At 35.5% G+C, this 14,157-nt stretch overlaps 3 protein-coding genes across 3 annotated transcripts; 2 read left to right on the forward strand and 1 right to left on the reverse strand.

Annotated features, from left to right (window-relative positions):
• LOC109709792 (ankyrin repeat and SAM domain-containing protein 6-like) lies at positions 277 to 5,220 on the reverse strand. The gene is made up of 6 exons (XM_020232114.1): positions 5,057 to 5,220; positions 4,124 to 4,191; positions 3,768 to 4,015; positions 2,310 to 2,384; positions 2,163 to 2,225; positions 277 to 643 (listed from the first exon to the last, which is right to left on the reverse strand). The coding sequence occupies exons 1-6, from the start codon at positions 5,161 to 5,163 to the stop codon at positions 581 to 583; spliced, it is 624 nt and encodes a 207-aa protein (XP_020087703.1). The 5' UTR covers positions 5,164 to 5,220; the 3' UTR covers positions 277 to 580.
• On the forward strand, positions 6,506 to 8,696 carry LOC109709771 (50S ribosomal protein L28, chloroplastic). The gene is made up of 2 exons (XM_020232090.1): positions 6,506 to 6,745; positions 8,255 to 8,696. Exons 1-2 carry the CDS (start codon positions 6,556 to 6,558, stop codon positions 8,485 to 8,487), a joined length of 423 nt encoding a protein of 140 aa, XP_020087679.1. The 5' UTR covers positions 6,506 to 6,555; the 3' UTR covers positions 8,488 to 8,696.
• On the forward strand, positions 10,153 to 14,064 carry LOC109711046 (RPM1-interacting protein 4-like). The gene is made up of 4 exons (XM_020233933.1): positions 10,153 to 10,310; positions 12,450 to 12,542; positions 12,839 to 13,030; positions 13,827 to 14,064. Exons 1-4 carry the CDS (start codon positions 10,305 to 10,307, stop codon positions 13,857 to 13,859), a joined length of 324 nt encoding a protein of 107 aa, XP_020089522.1. The 5' UTR covers positions 10,153 to 10,304; the 3' UTR covers positions 13,860 to 14,064.

Consider the following 14,157-nt stretch of genomic DNA (forward strand, 5'->3'; position numbering starts at 1 on the left):
AGATATTTAAACCTTGCAAGTAAATGTAACAAGATCCTGAACACGGAAAATAGAAGCATTGTATTATTATTATTCTTATTTTTATCTTAAACTCCAATTCTACCTAAGGAATGCAATTAGGATGAAAACCTAAGCACACCAAGCTAAAGAGAAGATTCAAGCTCCCATTCACACGTGAAAACCAGCGAAAGCCAATGAAATTTGAGCATCGCATATAAACCTTCAAACTCCTTTTTAAGTCTCCGATAATCGAGGAAGGTAACACCGAAAAGCTTTAAAAAAAAGGCATTCATGTTAGGATTGATCTAAAACTTTTTACACAGGCTTCATACTTTTTCTGCACACATTCTCACAGTATACAGCTTCTGGTTATCAAAATACAAGTTAGAGAGTACAAGATACACTAGTGAATTTGTCATAAGCAAGCGATCCCGCATCTACTGGTTATGCCATGAATGAACAGAAAAGAGAATAAAAGGAGCCCTGCTAAGACTGTTTACATCCAAAAATTTGCAAAGCCATGATGCCGCCAAATAGCACACAGTAACAGATAACGCAGATGATCAACTTAAAGAACAGGCTACACGTTGCCATCGTTCTTGGTTTTGGAATTCACCGCCAACAGTATCTTTTTCCTCGGACCCTGGAAATCCCCCATGTTAATTATGTAAAAACAGAAGATCAAGAAGCTAAATGCACAAGAAAATTAATGTATAGAAGTTCAGTAATTTTGCCTCCTCAAAGCGTATTGGGATCAGTAAACATAAGAATTTCATTGATGGCCTTCAGATATGCATACAATGTTATTTGTGACTACATATGCAACGGTATAATGACTTATTAGAGACTATATATGCAACTCTATTTGACTCATTAGAGATTTGCTGCTGACTTCCTAGAAGAACCAAATGCATTGTTAGATGCAGGTGCTTTGTTATCTCACTTTCTGCCATCACCAGAAAAAGTCAAAAAGCTCTACTCTAATACCAAGTCAGTTTAGTAGAATTAGCTTCAAGACTCGACCTGAGTACATTTAGTTTTGGATTTTAAAACACAAAACACTAGACAGTAAAAGTTGCATTAACAAACCTCAACACAATTATGAAGGACAAACATATCTAGGAAAAGTCCGCTGGGAGTTTCATGTTTTTACATATCAAGAAGAATTGTGACAACAAAGAGTAAAGGCACCAGAGTATAGTTATATACCCTACTAATGTTCATTATTATCACTGTTTAAAGCAACAAGTCAATGACCAACACACCAAGTCAACTTCCAACTTACGACATAACAAGCGATGACCAAAGTATGAAATAGATTGCCTTACAAGTCATTGAAAATGAAAAGTACAAAACTATGATATATGCCTATTTTTTCCATACAATCTCTAGGGGAGAATGACGAATAGTTGGCTCTCTTCTCGAATCCCAAGAAAGAGTGTATAATTTGCTCAGCAACAAAGGCTAGAAACAAGTTATCTCCATTTTAGTTCATCACAGGTTTGACTGAAACTATTTCTTCGTAGTAGAGGCACCTTTTGGTAACACAAAAGTATCCAAGCCATATAAGCCGTTTTAATTCGTATCTTAGAAAATTGGAATTGCAAAAGAAGTACCAAATACATATCTGACAAGTATCTAGTATCATATCCAATATGGACACCTAGAGTGTTAAAAACCCATGCTTCATGGGGCTGTCTACGAACCATTTTTTCTATATTTAGAAAAGGAAATGAATCGATTCAGCTTGCCAATTTTAATGACCCCTAATATTCAATATCTGACAAGCATATACTTCTCATATAAATAGTTTTAGGTCATAAAACCAGATAGTACCTTTTGTTCAACCGTGCAGAAACAATTGGTTAGGTAATAATTTGATAAAGTGTAAGAAGTCTCAAAGGGCTTCAAATCTTAGATTTAAATAATGTAGATGTTCTAACATCCAGTTTGATGTGCATCCTGATTGGAATCTCTAATGGCGTGAACTCCCTACTTTAAGCGCAGGATGGACAAACAAGTAATGTAACATAAACATCATCTTCAAAAATGCAGCACAAATATCGAAGCAACAAATTCCAGCGTCTCGACACATTCTTAGAGAAGGCACTATGTGGACAGCTCACTGAGAAAACGACACGAAATAGTGAAAACCTTCTTACCATTGGGATTCCCAAAGACTTCAAATCCTCATCTGTCAAATGCCTTAGAGCAGTCATATCCACCTACGAATCCATATGCCAAAAAATTGAAAAAATAACCATGCCAATATGTCCAACTGCAGAACAAGGATGTCTTTGCAAACATACCTCTTCTGCCCTGAATGTAACTAAATACTTCTCTAGGCCCAGAGATTTAAGTAAACCCTCCACCGACGCCTGAACCTGCATAAATAATTAAATAAAGGATATGCGTAAGACAAATACCACAGCAAACTGAACAAAGAAGACACTTGAAGATGAGAAAAGGAGAATAGCTCTCATAAGAAATTAGAATACTTAGAAAAGGAATTAAAAAAGACCCTTCTTATTAAATATAGTAAAAGTGCAATGTTTTAGTCTATGAAGCACGGATACTTCAAATTTCATGCCGTACCCGTATCGGATACGTATCGAATACCGATACGCGCCCGATACGCGCCCGATACGTGTCCGATACGGGAATGAAGTATCGGGCATTTTTAAAAAATAAAAAAATATCGGATACGGCTCGGATACGTGAGGGATACGGGGGGATACGAGGGGGACACGGCCAGGTTCTTTTTTGATCTAAAATGATCGAAACTTAAAATTTTTTTAAAACACTCACGTCCAAACCTATTAGAAAGAAGGAAAAGAGTGAGAAAAACGTCAATCTCTGTTCAATTTGTCATTTCATATATCTTTTTGCTCCTGAATGGTAGAAGGCGCTCCCTCTCGTTCTATCTTCACACAGTATATGCTCTCTTTCATCTAATTTGTCAACCTAGCATTAAGCAACAAAGGCTATAGAAAATATGATTTTTTTATTTCTCTATTACATTGCTACCATATTTTTTTATTACTATTTTAATAATAGAACTAACAAAACAGACATGTATATTGAATGACTAATTATCTAGTTTGTGCAACTACATATCTATTGTTATCATTTGATCAAGTTGGATGACAGTTGGTTTGATACTTTTTGAATTATTATTTTATATGATTGATTATCTTTTTTTATGAACATATGTAAAACAATTATACAAGTTAATGCATATTAGAATATATTCCTTAATATAGTCCAGATATTCTGATTGTTCTCAATATATCATTACATATAATCAACATATATTTAAATATATTTAAAATAATATTTTATTCAAGTATATCCCGCGTATCGTATCCTAGAAGTTTTAGGAATTGCCGTATCACCGTATCCGTATCGTGTCGTATCCGTATCCCCGTATCCGTATCTGTGCAACATAGGTTTTAGTACTTCTTGCAATGATTATTCAATTACAAAAGAAACTAAGACTCATGAATGATGCCAAAATGTCAACTCCTGTGACAGGGCATGGGAACTGGCAGGGATGAATAGTGACAAATGCTGGAGCAAGTAAGAAAACAAATTAGCAGAACCTAGCGATGCAGAAAAAGACACCAAACTTCAACATCTGACCAATCATAGAGAGTAATATTCTAGTCAGAGATTATTGAATCAGCGACTTGTTCATGAAAAAACCCTAAAACAACTATGGAAACAATTGAAGATAATAAGAATAAAATAATTTAGAAGACATCTACTTTTTGTTGGGACTGCTTTCCGGAAGTAGTTGAAGCAGACATTTTTCTTAAGACTGAAATCTTAGCTTCAATGGTAGGGACGTCACTCTTTTGAACAGGTTTAGAACACTGTGCTACAGGCTTTGGTTTCAGTGATTCAGTATTTTCTGACCGAGGCCGCACTTTGCCAGATAGCTTGTTAAGAATAGCTTGCTGTGAATCTTTTCTTTGAAGTTTCAACCGAAGGTCTTCAGAATTAACTCCAGCTTCTACAAATGCAGCCAAGATGCAATAAACATCACCAGTAAAGGTAAACTTAAAAGAAAAAAAAAAGCCCATGTTAGTATAATCTAATATTTTAGGACAGTTATATATACTTGAAATCTGAGATCTCCTGTCATCCTCATAAAGCACACGCCTCCACATGCCATCAGTTTGGCGCTGCCTGCAAATCAGCTTTATGAATCAGCTAGACAACGCAAAAACAATAGAGCAACAGAATACACAAAATGGCAGGTCTATCAATGTCATAGCCTTAGAATTACAGCACCAGAGGTTGTTCAGCTGTGTTTTCAGTTAACCGATCGGAGAATCAAATGAGTGGCTAACAATGTTTAATCTAACTGAAACAGCGATAAACCATTGCCTACGTAATCTCATCCCTGCTTCGTCATCTCCTCAATTAAGAATTCGTAGGCTCATGTTTTAAGCAATTTAACTCTATAATGATCGTGCAATACTTGGGATAATCTGTCAAATATTTCAAGCAAAACAACTTCAATAGCATTGTAAGAAATGAAATGAAGGTCCAGTCCCTCAAGTGGTATTTCATACCAAAATGCCACTTGGATCCTTCCTGATGTAGATTGTATTTTTCCTACTTCCATGTTTTGTCATATTGCAACTCGTCTTCGTTTGTAAGGTGAGATGTATCACTGGTTGATCATATTTGCATTTCACTACTTTGTGGTACCATTTGTTACATTTAATAACCCTATGATCGTTGTTCCAATAAGCCGTAAGGACCTCTGCAGTAGAAGTGCAAATGCGCTAAACTACAAGGGGGTATATTTGAAGTTCTCCCAAATCGTTCGTTAACACTAAAATCAACTAAATGTGTACCAAATTAACCCCAAATTTCTTTATCAAAGACAAATAGAGGTAAGCTAAACCACATGCTTGAATCCAAACAGAAAAACCTTAGCTACAAGCAGCACTTGGCGCTCAATCAACTCCATCAAAACACCATTTCGGAATGTAAAAAGCTTAGAAACGTCTAATTGCGTGGGGGAAAAGCTCGGAAGGGGAACCTTTTGGCGTCGCGGGAGCTCGGGAGGGGGAGATCGTCGTTGGTAACGCCATTGAGGCGATCCCTGATGGATCTCTTCGCACCGGAGGCGACATGATCGGCGTACATATTGGTTGAGAGGGCGAGAGAGAGAGAGCGAGAGAGAGAGAGAGAGAAAAAAAGGTAGGGTTTAGAGAAGGGGAAGGAGACGTAGGGACGAAGATGGAGGTGGGGGCAGGATAAGGGAGGGATTTCGCAAAATGTTTGGGGGTATTTTCGGAAAATGATCTTGTCACGGCGACCGAAGGACAGCCGATGGCTGTTGGAGGAAAGATTGGTGCACATGGTCCACCACGTCATCCATAGACCGCCTCCACCACGTCATCCATGGCCCGCCTCCTTGACAATTTTATTATTATATTTTTGGCTTTTTTTTTGGTATAAATATTTAAAACATAAAAACACTAGTATTAACGTTGATGTAAATTGCCAAAATAAATTATTTTTTTCTTTTAGAAGATTTTTTATATTTTTTCTCATGTGTGTCTCTTCTTTAATCTATTGATCAAATTATATTTGGATCTTTTTAAAATTAGACAATTATGACATATTTTTTATTTTCTTTTATTATAGATTTTTTTTTTCATATTTTGTTCGTTATTTTCTAGCCTTTTTTTTCTTTTAGCCACCTAACATTACACTTCAAGATTTTGCTCCTCTTTTCTTTTTTATTAGATTATCTGCTTGTGTGAATTTGATATATATTTTGAAATTATATTCGACATGAAAATATGATAGTTCTAGATACAATTTAAGATAAGAGGCTTAATAGACAACAACATTAAAAAAAGTACTTCTGTTCAAACATTCCTCAACTTCTATTTTTCTGAGTTTTAGTGATTATGAGTTTGATTATTTTATAATTTAATATTTAGATATTTGGAAGACCACACGCATGATCTATCTTTTTTTATTTTTTTACCCATTCTAATTTACAGGTTTGAAAATCTTCATTAATATTTTTTTTTCTATATTTTGTTTTGGAAATAATTAATTTTCTCTTATTACTAAAGATGAAATCATATAATCTTATAGTCAAAACTGTATATTTATGTAATCAAGCTCTACAATTTAATGAAGTACCGGCATGCTAAGCAAATTTTTTATTTTATCTATACTTTCAACCAAAATTATTTTATAATTTATATTTTCAAATATTTAAAAAATTATTATTTTATACAAGTTCAACCAATCTCTCTAGGCTCTATTTCACCTTTAACTTTCAATCTTAATCAATCAATAATTTATGTTTTAATCCAAATGTCATTAATTTTAATTAGATTAGATTGTTAAAGTGTTAGCACAAATAATATCAAAATTTTAATTAATTCACGCTGACGTGGTGGAGCAGGTTCAGCAAATAACCATTCCGTTTTCCCTTCACCTTATCTCTCCTCTACACCTCCAACTCCCGTGACTCGCCCTTCGCTTCTATCCATTCGGAGCTAAAACGAAGCTCCAATGGCGACAACTGCGGCGATGCTCCAATGCTACACGCTCTCCTTCTCTAGGGTTAGGGTTAGGGTTTCGAGTGGCGGCGGCGGGGGGACGACGCTAGGGTTCGCGAGCTCCCAGTTGGGCGGAGCCAGGATCAGCATCTCTCGCCCCGCGCCTCTTCCCCATAAGCTCCCGACCCAGCCCATCGTCGCACGTAATCCTCTCTCAAAACCCTACAATTCCCTTCTGAATGTTCTGTTTTCAATTCATGGTGATTGGTATCCCTCTCAGTCTCTGCTTAATTAGGGAATCCTTTTGGCAAAGTGGGAATTTTCGCTCTTTTGAGTACTTATTTAGTGTGGCCCTTGCTGAATTGCACTGCGTTTTCAGTGTTCATCGCAAAATATTAATTTTTTTTAAAGTACGAAATTAGAAATAGATAAAAATGTATGAAGAATAGCCATTTTGAAATACGCACCTGAACTTTAATTTTTTGATCGGCATCTCCTCAACTTTTGTATGTTTACTTTGAGTTATTTTAGTCTATTGAATTGAGTATTTCATTAAAATTAACGGCTTCATTAGCAATTGATTATTCGTTGTTATCAAAATCGGACCACCACTAATTAATTAAACAGTATTTCCAGTTCAATTTACCAAAACAAATTAAAGTTGAGGATGGTTCAATAAAAAAAAAAAAAAAAATTAAGTCTAGGAATTTATTTTTAAATGGCTATTGTTGTGGGTGCCTCCCTACAATTCTATCAAAGAAATAATAGGGTGTACAGAGATGAAAAAGAAAAAATGTTTTTTCAATTTTTTGCTTGTAGATTGATTTGTCATAAATGAGGAAAATTCTCTATATTCGAGCTAGGTTAAAGAGAAGTGGAAGCCTTACTCAAATCAGATGTATAATTCTTGGATATATTTAATTGTGCACTTATTTTGAGTTCTTTAGACAGAACCATCTTTTCTTCATATTGAGTGTCACACTTTGTTGCTTCACTAATGCAAAAGAGCTAATTTTGGGTGTCTGATCATAATATCGGAGTAGAAGTTTGCTGAGAAATCCTTTTCTTATTCAATTTCAGAACCTTTTTAAATAATTTCAAAATCCCGCAATTTGGGTCTTATTGTGAGAAACTATTGATTAATTCCCATTTTCATCAATTTCCAGTTTCTGTTTTGCTTCCTATGTCTCCTATTTCTTCGACAAAAAGTTTGGCTGTTAAACTACTGTTCATGAACTTTGGGTGTCCATCGAACATAAATTGTAGTAATATAGAATAATTACATTTAGAACTACTAAGGTAACTTCTTCTTCTTCTTTTTTCAAAGTAATGCAGTGTCGATTTGCTGTTAGTTCGGTTACAAGAATGAGCAGCCAAAATTTTGCTTTTCAAAAGCATAAAAAAGAAAATTCCTTTGTCTTGGATGTATTGAGTCTTGTATCTGCTAATATTCTCTTCATATCGTATAACTCTGTATCTAATTGTTAAGCAAGACAAATTGCCGGTATTCTCTTCATATCATATTGTGAAAGTTGATGTTTCAAATTGGAGCTTCCGCCTTTACAACCAAACAATTATTTCAGCTTTCCGTCACAGCAAAAGCTCCGGTCTATTTGATTTATAATTGTCTTGTGTCTAGCTTCTACTCGCCAGATTTGGCAAGCTGCTCCAAAACTTGAAGCGAAACGACACTCAAATATTTCTTCTTTCAGGGAGGGTGTGTCCTTTCACCGGGAAGAAGGCGAACAGGGCGAACAAGGTCTCCTTCTCGAACCACAAGACGAAGAAGCTGCAATTTGTGAACCTGCAGTACAAGAGGGTGTGGTGGGAGGCAGGGAAGCGCTACCTCAAGCTGCGGCTCTCGACAAAAGCGCTCAAGACCATCGAGAAGAACGGCTTGGATGCTGTTGCGAAGAAAGCCGGAATTGACCTCCGAAAAGAATGAGCTCAAGCAATCATCAGTTTATTCTCCTTTTATTTCCATTTTTTTTCTTGTTATGTTCGCATTGTGCCAATTTATGTTGAAAATAGAAAAACTCTTTTTGTTTTGCCAGCAATTCACATTATTAGTTTTAGTTTCTATGCTTTAATTTCGCAGAGTAAATTGCAACATAGTTCCTCAATCTTTTATTGTAGTCTCATTGTTATCTCACCTTTTTTTGCTTAATTTTCTTGCCAATCGTATCAGTTGCTTCTTTGAGATACGTGCTCTTTAGACATATGTCAGTAGATAGAGAGCTTCTCAACGAGGACTTACTGGGGAGCTTCACACTTAAGTTTGTTCGTATGAACTCGATTAAATCTAAATCAAAATTGTTGGTTTATTCAGTTTGAATGCAAAATGCCATTTATTGTTGGTTTATTCAGTTTGAATGCAAAGTGCCATTTAGAATAATGTGTTAAACTATTACATGACAGATTAATCATCATTTAATCGTGGATTATCTTTTCTTTTCTTTTTATTTTTTTCTTTCAGTCCCATGTAAGGCTCCATTTGAAATTGTAAGGAGAATATGCTACCTTTGACGAAAATGCAATGTACAATTATTTTGCTTGTTTTCTTAAAAGTGAGCGTACTACATAGATCTTAAAAATTCAGGTACAATATAATTTTGTGTTACCGCAGAGAATGGAAATGCCTTCTTTCATGTACTTTTGCTCTAACTATATTTGATGAACCACACGGACTTATACCATGTGTCTATTCAATTACAAATTAGATGCAGCAAAATATATTTATTTGGTTTTCGACGTAACCATTATAAAATATGTTTTCTAGTTCAAACCTTTTGAACCGAATAGTCTACGACAACTTTGGAGCCACCAACAAAAGCTTTCTATTCAAAAGCTTTCCAGAGGATTTTCATCTTATCTTATTTTGAATTTCATTAGTTTTTTTCTTCTTCTTCAAATTAGCAGTTATCTAGAAATCATACAAAGCAATTATTATTCTAAATTAATCATAGATTTCAAAAAGTTACATAAATTGAGAGTCAAAACGAATATCACGAAATTTCACAGAAAAAGCATGCACTTTTTTCTTTAATCTCCCTAACTAAGAAGAATCTCTAGAATACTGACAGTTTTGTGCATATTGTTACGTTTTCATTGAAAAATAAAAATTATATTATATTTTCTAAAATCGTTAATCGATTCTCCTCAACACCAAAACGCAGAATCTAAATCAAAACTTTGGAGTAGATAATAATTACTAGACTAGGCAATGTTTAGAGATAAAATCACATTAATGAAAGTTGCAGTGAAAATTGGATCGAATACCACCCTCAACTTTACTAATTTTTTATTTGAGGGAAAGATACCATATTATTATTATTTATTAGTTAACCAGTTAAATTATTAATCCAACTGCGCTAAATGCCATTATGGGTCCTCAGCTTTAATATTCGAGCTCCAGTACAAGGGAAAAAGGTATATATAATAATAATAATAATACAATAATAATAAGAGAGTAATAAGGGTATACGTAGTATGTTCGTAGTACGTAGGCCCCGGGGTGGGGTGGGAGAAAGGCGTTGGAGAAGAAGATGCCGACGCTCTGTGACTCACCAGTCAATAATGACCGCTGCCCCTCCCCGTCAACAACTATTTCTCTCGCTGTCTCTCTCTCTCTCTCTCTCTCTCTCTCTACACATCCATTAGAGGCGCCCAAAAGAGGCTCCTTTGAGGCTACTTCGCATAATTGAAGCTGCTTGGATCACAAAAGAGGCGGCTTTTTCTCTTTTGGGATCTCCCTCCGCCCAAATGGCAGTGAGTTGTCGCGTGTTTTTTTAATTGATATTTGGTTATTCTCGGGTCCTGGTTAAGTAGATTGAGGAAAAATTGGATCTTGGGTATTTCTAAGTACCTTGGTCTTGGTGCTCTGTTGATTATTTTTTTTCATGGTATTTTTGGTAAGAAATGATGGTGCTTTTGAGTAATTTGAGTGTTGGGATAAAGGGTTCTCTTTTGGGATCTCAGTGGTAGTGCCCTTTTGTGTCTTCTTGTATTGATGTTTGTTAAATTTTGGGTTCTGTTTAAGTTGTTGTCACATAAATTGGGGGGGAAATGGAACTTGGGCATTTTGCAGCATCTTGGTCTTTGCAATCTGTTGATTTCCATGCTGTTTTGGGTGAGAAATGGTGCTGCTTTGAGTAGTTTGAGCACTATATTTGGCTTCTGATTTAGGTTTTTTTTTCGCATGATCTTTTCATGCTATTTTGGGTGAGAAATGGTGCTGCTTTTGAGTAATATGGGTGTTGGGGAGACGGGGTTACAATAAATGGTGTTTTATAGATATTTGTCTACTTCTGGATTCTCCTTCTTCTTTTTTTTGAGCTATTTTTTGGGTTATGTGTAAGTTATTATCACATAATTGTGGGTGAATTCAGAAAAAAAAAAAGCTTGGAATTTGGGTGTTTATTTCACCATTTTGGTCTTACTACTCTGTTGATTTCGGTGCTATATTTGGTTATAAATGTGCTACTTTGAGTAATTTGGGTATTGAGGAGATAGGAGGTGGTTTTTTCTTTTGTTCTTTTTTTTGTTTTTTTTTTTTGGAGAAAAAGGTAGCATTCTATTGTGCCGTACATTAAGCAAATGAATTTAGCTATAGAATGAAGAAGCCGAGGTCTCAAGGTGAAAGAAAAGGACAAAAGAGACAAAAGAAAGGAAAACAAACAAACACTTCCCAGATGGGAGTTCTTAAGTTCTGACCAGTTTGATGTCTTATTTACTAGTTTGTACTTTCTTCTTCTTCTTTTTTTCGGGTGGAATTGGAAGAAAAATTTTAGCTTCAGTTGTGGTTGATGAGAAAAATTGGACTTTGGCTGATGTTTACTATCTTGTCTTTATAATCTATAGATTTCGATTCTTTTTTTGGGAAACTTGGTGCCATTTTGAGTAATCTGAGAGTATCCTGAAGTAGGATTCTGAAAAGTGTGTTTTTCACGCTCGTACTACTTTTCAGGGGAAAATAAAAGCTGTAGTTTGGTTGAATTCTAGTTTTCATGTGGGTTTTTGCTGCAATTTCAGTAGAAGAGATTGGGAGATTTCAACATTAAATGAAGATGTTATAGAATCATTTGGAAACTTTGATTAATGTCTAGGGTTGTCAAGTAAGTTTCTCTAGTATTAGTATATTTGAGCCTGACTGAGTCTGATCCAGCATATAAGCATCGACTGGGAAGATTTCGAACAGCTGTTATAGGATATTGCAAAAGGATATCTGAGAAAAGTAAATTTCAGCGTAGGAACTCGCTTTTGGGTAAACTGCAACATGGGTCCTCAACCTTTTTATGAGATTTAGCTTCTGTCTCTGACTTTTCAATTGTTACAATTGGGTCCATATAGTCTTCATTATTTGATGCATTCAAGGTCCTTCCATATTTTATAATCTTCTGTTCAAATATTCCAATTCTAATCCTTCGCTTTAGCTGCTCCAGCTGCTCTGCAGATTCTCTGATCAGCTGCAAGACCCAAAAAATTGGTGAACTCGCAATTGTGTCCCCTTTTATTCACCACACTTGATTGAATTTTAAATGAGGATTGAGATGGGATAGATGATAAGAAAGGTTAGAGATCCAGTTGCTGCAGCTGTAAATTTACGGGCTAAAGTGAAGCCTAGTTAGAATAGATGGGTACCCGTGGTGCAATTTGCGCATTTACTTTTTCACCTTAAACTATCTCTATAACCCTCTTTATAACTACTAAGATCTCTACTACTCAAAGTATCTTCTGGGTATCATAGATGAATGTCCTGTTCGTTTTTCACTCCTTGAGGTATCTGCATATTTTAAGGAACAAGTAAATTATCAAACATGCTGATTTGTTTATTTGTTTGCTGGTTTTAGTATCTAGTTGTTTGCAACTTATTCTTGTAGCAATAAGCTGTTCATTCTTTCATTGTAGCAACCTGTTTCGAGTAAAGGGGGAGGTAGCCATGGACCTAATAACACTCCAGGAAGATCAAGGATGAGAGGCGGTGGTCGAGGCGACGAATCAGTAATTGCCGTCTCCTTTTTATCGAGGGGTTTCTACATATATAACCTTGCAAAATCATCTATTTACATACATATACCCCTCAAATTTGCAGTTGAGGTGCCATCCAATTCATTGGGGGAAGTTGGTTTTTGTTCCAGAAAAAGTTTTCTTAAGAGATGCACTTCTGTAAAAATAAGTTTCGAACAGCATACATGAATTCAAATTATGCAAGGGTATTTATATGTGATTAGACAATTTTTCAGGTGTTTCTTGTTTATGTTCTTATAGAATCGTAACATCACTTTGTTAAATGATAGCCCGAGATGGGGTCGACCGTGCCCAAGTTTGGGGAGTGGGATGAGAAAGATCCTTCATCGGCTGATAATTTCACCGGCATATTCAATAAAGTGAGGGAGGAGAAACAGGGTGGATCTGCAAAAGCTTCAATCATTAATGACGACGCAAGATACCTCTATGGCTCCAATCATGACAACAGAAAAGAATCGTCGGTACGTGAACTGTTCACAGATTCACATACTACGAAAAAATTGATATCATCTTGCTTGAGATTAGCATCTTGCAAAGATTCGAGATGGTATAAATAGTTTGATATCGAGCTGTGCAACTATTAGCACAATCTGTCAGGTCTGCAGCTTTTGTATTTTGTTTTAATCTAATGAAACTTATAGGGCGTAGCGCCTATAACTTTTTCAAAAAAAAGAAAGTTCAGTAAAACTATGTGGAGAAAATAACTAAGTTGTAGGGTATGTAGTGTTATTCGTGATGAAATGAGTTAATGATATGGTGTTGTCAATCAAATAAAAATTGAACCTCTAGTGCCTTTTACAAAATGGCCTGTAGTTGAAGTGATATTCATAGTTATTACTAAAATTTTCTTCGGGAGGCTTGTTCATTTTCATTCTCAAATCTCATATTAAGATTGGTCTCAGGGCCAAGTTAGTTTGTTTCATTCTAATGTTATGGATAATGCCTCGTACATTTGAGCCTCGCTAGATGCTAAAATGATGCAAACCCTGTGCAACATTTACGGTTCTATTCCATGACACATAATCGCTTAGCTTAGGACTTACTTTACTGAAACCAGCAAATCGGTGCTCCTTCAACAGGTCTGTTTCCAAAAGTTATCTGATAATTCAATCGTTTCACAGTGATATATCTGTCGATGAATCTACATGATAGCGAACTGGTACCTTACAATTTAGAAACATAACATTGTTACCCATTAACTCTTACGAGGAGATCGATACCCTGTTTCGATTACTTACTTTAATTTCGGTTTTGCAGAGATGTTCATGCTTCCCTTGGTTCAAGAAGTGATGTGCTGCTGACGAAGAGAGTATGAAGCTTTGGACTATGGACATTTCCTATAGTAATTTTTTTTTCCACTTTTTGAGAACACTTTAAGGATGATTGTTTATGGGATGGATGTATTTTGCTGTTGCATTTCGCTACTAATGTATCCAATTATTTGCTTCTTGTGATGGTGATTCTTATAGCTACATGCAAAATTACTTTCACTTCACTTTTGTTCTCTCTCTCTATATCACAAACTTGTACAAGTTGCATTTGCAAGTTGGATTAGATTCAAATTTGATTAAATTTGCATGCGCTTCAA

This window comes from Ananas comosus, linkage group 5, assembly GCF_001540865.1.
Source record: "Ananas comosus cultivar F153 linkage group 5, ASM154086v1, whole genome shotgun sequence".
NCBI classification, from domain to species: Eukaryota; Viridiplantae; Streptophyta; class Magnoliopsida; order Poales; family Bromeliaceae; genus Ananas; species Ananas comosus.